Source organism: Bubalus kerabau, chromosome 2 (assembly GCF_029407905.1).
Source record: "Bubalus kerabau isolate K-KA32 ecotype Philippines breed swamp buffalo chromosome 2, PCC_UOA_SB_1v2, whole genome shotgun sequence".
Classification (NCBI taxonomy): domain Eukaryota; kingdom Metazoa; phylum Chordata; class Mammalia; order Artiodactyla; family Bovidae; genus Bubalus; species Bubalus kerabau.
In genome coordinates this window covers 57,094,543-57,100,542 of record NC_073625.1, presented here as the reverse complement: position 1 = coordinate 57,100,542, position 6,000 = coordinate 57,094,543, and the positions used below count along the sequence as shown (strand labels likewise).

The 6,000-nt window shown below is 45.5% G+C and overlaps 1 protein-coding gene across 2 annotated transcripts in view; it reads left to right on the top strand.

Annotated features, from left to right (window-relative positions):
* The first annotated feature begins 329 nt into the window (after window positions 1-329).
* The window catches only part of JAM2 (junctional adhesion molecule 2), an 82,130-nt gene continuing 76,459 nt past the window's right edge, over window positions 330-6,000 (top strand). For both annotated transcript variants that reach the window (XM_055567769.1, XM_055567767.1), the window contains exon 1: window positions 330-897. In XM_055567769.1, the coding sequence (XP_055423744.1) occupies window positions 831-897 (67 nt within the window). In that variant the 5' untranslated portion in view covers window positions 330-830. The remainder of the gene's footprint in view (window positions 898-6,000) is intronic.

Genomic DNA, 6,000 nt, shown 5'->3' with positions numbered 1-6,000 from the left:
GCTTCCACTAAGACGAGGCCAAGACGACTAAAAATCTCAGTCCTGCCTGCCAGCTCTTCTTGATTGATTTTTTTTTTACGCTCCCTCCCCCCCCCCCGCCCCCCCGTCCCTCCCCGCATCGCCCCCGCCTTCGCCTCCAAGGCGGAGCCGGCGAACCCCATGTAGCCGGAGCACCTCCCCGCTCAGCTTCGAGGGTTGACCAGAAATTTCCCCCAAATCCCCACCCCTAGGCTGAAACCGCACCCCCTCCAAAGAAGTTTGGTGCCAAGGAGGGTGAGCGAGGAGTCTGAGCGCGGCGGGCGGAGCACCTCCCCCCGCAACCTCCGCCGCGCCCCACCCCCGCGCCCGCGGCCAGCGCCTCCCGCGCCCGGGCTCCGCGCCCCGGGGACAGCTGGCAGCCCCGCGCCGGGACCCGACACAAAGCCGATCAATCCCGGTGGCACAGGGGCGGGGGACGCCCCGCCAGGGCTTCCCTTCCGCTCCTCTCCTGCCTCCTCCGGCCCCCTCATTAGGAGCCAGCCGGCATCTCGTCCGGCTGCCTCCGCCTCCCTGCTTCCCCCCACCCCCCCTCCAAAATAGAACTGCCCAGACCCCCGCAGGCCCCGGGCTACACCAGATCCGCCTCTGGGCTGCGCGCGGAGCGGGCGCCCCTGGAAGGGGGAAACTGACATCCCATCAGGGTCCGCCCCTCCGCTCCGCTGCGCGCCGCTCTCCCCTCCCGCCCTGAGGAGTCCGGTGACCGCCACCACCACCCCCCGGCCGGCCTCCCGCGCTCCCGCCGCCGGGACCCTCAGCTTCCGAGGACCCGCCAGCTCCCGACCCCCACGAAGATGGCAAGGAGGAGCCGCCACCACCTCCTGCTTCTCCTGCTGCGCTACCTGGTGGTCGCCCTGGACTGTAAGTTGCTGGGGTACCTCTACCCTCCCACCCAGTCCTGCTGAGACCAGCTTCCCCCAATCTTCAGCCCCTAGACTTGGTCCTGGCGGAGGACTGTCCCCGGGACCTCGAACGGAAAGGTCCTCCTCCGGGCATCTGATTTCATACCCAGGGAGCCCAGAATTTGGGGTGCCTGCTGGGGCGGGGGTAGGGGGGAGTTCGGAGGTTTTCGGTTTATTCTAAATAATATCTGATTTGAACTAGTTAGAAAAAATTAAGGGTCCACACCAGCAGGTTCTCATATTCTGGAAAAGTTGGGTTAAGTTTTTAGATACAGGGACGTGACCAGAATGCAGAACTCACTAACTCCTTAGGAGATGCTAAGATCCCAAGATGGCATCATCCCTCGGAGGCAGGGGCCGGCCACACTCTAAGTACCAGAGCTGGGGGCAGTGTTAAAGTTTTCTTGGCGTCTGAAGGTCCCATTTTTGGCGGTAATATGCAGTGCACTTTGGGGGCGTGGGGTGGGGGGAAATTCCTGTCTGCTGAACTAGAATTACTTTTATCCTCTCCACCTGCACATCTACATTCGGTTAGAGAAGTCTGGTCTGAGCGCCCCGGTCAGCTGCTGTGTCCTCAAGGGACTTCCAACGGAATGGTTGTTAGAAAGTTAGAGAAGCTGGATGATCGAGTGGCGGGGAGAGGGGGTGGGGGGGGACGTCCCAAAGCCAATTTCACAGGATGGTTCTAAACAGGATTGTTATGGATCCTGGGCTCATAAGATTTAAAATCCTGTTAATATCTCCTATTATTTTGTTTTCCTCCCGTTAACTTTTTAGAAAAATGGAGGAAATTGCAATAGGATCTTAAACACTTAGGCAACGAAGTTTTCCGTTTTCTTTGGTTTTTCTTTCTTTTTCGTGTCCTTTTATTTATTTTTAATGGGATGGATTATTATTGTTGCTATTCAAGTTCTGGTAATAGAATACTTAAAATAACCTGCAGGATGAGTGTTTAATAACATAATATAATGACTTTAATCTCACACCCTCATTGCCTGAGTTGCTCAGCTCAACCTGATGTGAGTTTTTGTCCCTTATTGGGGAAGAAGGTGCAAGTTGTCTCAGTGAAGCGACGTGTCTGACTTATATATAGAAAATCAAATCAGAAAGTCAAGGCTTCACAATAAAACCATTATGCGATTTTGAAATATCAATTGGTGTCATGTTGAGCACACAGAGAGAAAAATCACTAATGCCAAAAGGCGACAAAGAGACAGCCTGGAGGAATTGTAACAAAACCACTAGGATAATTATATATTTCACTGACAATCTTAAATTTCAAGTCAAAGGATTGACTTTAGTATGAACAGTAATTAAAAACAGAGAAAATGGTTTTACTCTGGTATTCCTATACAGTAATCAAAATAGAAACAGTACACCCTAAATTTGAAATTGGAGTCAAGAAATAACCCAGAGGCAAACACAGGCTTAGATGAATAAGCAAAATAAGCTCTTTTACAAGCTTTGAGTAAAGCTAACACATTGGCCTGTCTAATCCTGACTCCTATAGGGGATTAATCAGAAAGTGTGCAGGGATCTTTTTTGTATTGTTCCTGGGATGTCAAAGGCCTGGTATTGCAAGAATGTTTTCTTTTGTTTTAAAATTTTACAATAGTTTAAAGAAAAATTGCAAAGGTGGTATAGGGAATTCCCCTAGATATGGCACCCACTTCCCCCTGTTATTAATATTTTACATTAGTGTTACAGAATCTGTCACACAGTTACAGAATCAGTATTGATACGTTATTACGAACCGAAGTCCACACTTTATTCAGACTGTCTTCATTCTTCCCTAATGTCCCTTTCTGTTCCAGGAGCCCATCGAGGACACCACAGTACATTTAGCGGTCCTGTTCTTAGGCTCCTCTTAGCTGTGGCAGTTTCTCAGACTTCCCTTGTGTTTTTTTGTTACCTTAACACATTTAGGAGTATTGGTGAAATATTCTGTTGGGTGTCCCTCAACTGGTATTTCTCTGATACTTTTCTTATGACTAGACTGGGTTTATGGGTTGAGGGAGGAAGATATCCAAGGTAAAGTATGATTTGCATCACATCATATAAAGAGTACATCCTGTGAACATGACTTATCACTGTTGGAGTTAACCTTTATCACCTGGCTGATGTAATACATAATATAGGTTGACTTCCCCTCCCCCCACTTCCTTACTGTATTTTTTTGGAAGGAAGTCACTATGTGCAACCCACACCTAAGGAAGAAGAGTTATATTCTACCTCGTTGAGAGTAGAGTGGCTCCATAAATTATTTGGAATTCTGCTTGAGAGATGTGTCTCTCCCCCTTCCTCCATTCATTCATCCATTCATTTTTACATCAGTATAGGCTTATCAATATTTATTTTGCACTTTGGATTATAGTCCAGTAGTTTTTTAAAAATTTTATTTATTTTAATTGGAGGCTAATTACTTTAGAATATTGGAGTCATTTTGCCATACATGGTCATGAATCAGCCATGGATATACATGTATTCCCCATCCTGAACCCCCCTCCCACCTGTCTCCCCATCCCATCCCTCTGAGTCATCCCAGTGCACCAGCCCTGAACACCCTGTCTCATGCATCGAACCTGGTATAGTCCAGTAGTATTTTATTTATTTATTTTTTTACAATCTAAATTGTCCAACATTGGCCATTGAGAGTTCTTTAAATTGGTTCCTATATCCCTTTGACATCCCTTCATCATTGTGTATGTATGTGTTTTTGTTTGTTTTTAGCACTTTCTTACTTTCTAGTACCACAGAATGCTCCAGGTGATCCTGTATATTTTCTGCTTCAGTTCCAGAATTAGCCATTGCTCCAGGGATCCCTGGTTCCTGGATTGGAGAAAACATTAGAGACCGAGGTCTGGCCCTGTGTACATTCATTGCTTTTAGAGTGTTGTTGAAAAAAATAAGAATGTTCGTTGAGACTAAGTTTCACTCCACTATCCTATTTGTGATTTATCGACTCAGGTTTCACGTCCAGATTCAAAAACTATTGTCGTTGTTCAGTCGATACGTTTTTGTTCTTTCAGACTAAGTTTCACTCCACTATTCTATTTGTGATTTATCCACTCACATTTCATGTCCAGAGTCAAAAAATATTGTTGCTGTTCAGTCAATAAGTTTTGTCCGACTGTTTTCCACCCCATGGACTGTGGTCCACCAGGCTCCTCTATCCATGGGATTTCCCAGGCAAGGATACTGGAGCTGGTTGCCATTTCCTTCTCCAGGGGATGTTCTTGACCCAGGGATAGAATCCATGACTCCTGAATTGGCAGGCGGTTTCTTTACCCCTGAGCCACCAGGGAAGGCCCCCAAAACTGTACGGAAGGCTAAATCTGTACTGAAGGAACGTATCACACTGTTCTAGGACTTCCTTGTATATTCTCTCTTTTTAAGTTCTCAACAAATGCGTGAGATAGAACATGTCTTCAACTTATAGAAAGGGTCCCTAAGGCTCAGAAAAGCTAAGTTACTTGTCTAAGCTCACTTACTTAGGCTGGAAAGAGATGGAACTGAGATTTGAATATCAGAGAATTTGTTCCATAGATAACTGGCCTTCACTCCTTTCATTTTTTTCAAGTACTTGACCCTTTTTTGCCACCTTCATTCAAGAAAAGATAGTGGATTCCTTATGCTGTATTTATATATTCAACTTCTAATATTCATCCCATATATGACTGTGCCACTCTTTTATCTCAGTCCTATTTTGTATAATATCATGCTCATCCCCATTCTTTCATTTTACTGCTATCTGTCAATATTCTTTGTTTCTTTTTTGGTAGTCAGGAGGGTTGCTTTTTGTTGTCATTGCTGTTATTTAAATTCTGATTTCAGCGTACCTGTTGATAAATGGACATTTATTTGCATGTCTAGTTGAATTATATTTTTCTTTCCCACTAAAATGAAAGCTCCACGAGGGAAGACATTTCTTGATGTTTGGTCACTGCTATATGTCCAGTGCTGAGCAAAGTGCTTGGTTATGTATAAATATACATCAATTGGTTATGTATAAATATACATCAATTGGGTATGTATAAATATACATCAATTATGTATAAATATACATCAATTGGTTATGTATAAATATACATCAATTGGGTATGTATAAATATACATCAATTAAATGGGAAGGGATGTGGAGTAAGTGGAAGAAATATATGGATAGAATTAATAATTGCATTCTAAATCGTTAAGCTCTAATTTATTCCAAGGAGGTGAGATGTCAGAGTTCTCTGAGGTGACATTTAAGACAAGGAGTTGAATGTGAATGAGAGCAGTGTGCTGTTCTTGACTCTGCACAGCTAGTAGCAGCTGATCCCCAGATCTAGACTGGAACCCAAGCCAGGCAACTTGGTCTGAGTCTCTAATCTCTTACCAACTGATAAGGACAGTGGAGGGAAAGAGAGGTTTGTATCTTCTGCAAAATTATAAGATTCTGTTTTTATGATGGAACTGACCCAAAACAGCACTCCAGGAAACCAGTGCCAGGAAAATTCTGCCCTCTGTCAACATTGCTAAGAACAAAACATCATAATCAGTTGGCCGAAGAGAACTTGTTCCATCTTGGCATAGTCAAGATGAATGCAAAGGCCATATTGGGCTTGCTGGTAGACCTGATAACCATTTCAGTACTGTAACAAACATGACATTAGAAAGGGAGAAGTCAAAAGCAAAACTGTCAGCATAAAGAGACATTGAGTTCCCTATGGTGGAGGACACTCATTTATCCCTCCCCAGGGCTTCCCTCATAGCTCAGTTGGTAAAGAATCCGCCTGCAATGCAGGAGACCCCAGTTCGATTCCTAGGTCTGGAAGATCCGCTGGAGAAGGGATAAGCTACCCACTCCAGTATTCTTGGGCTTCCCTTGTGGCTCAGCTGGTAAAGAACCCGCCTGCAGTATGGGAGACCTGGGTTCCATCCCTGGATCGGGAAGATCCCCTGGAGAAGGGGAAGGCTACCCACTCCAGTATTCTAGCCTGGAGAGGTCCACGGGGTGGCAAAGAGTTGCACACAACTGAGTGACCTTCACTTTCCCTTTCAGGAGCAGCTCAAGGGGAGGAGC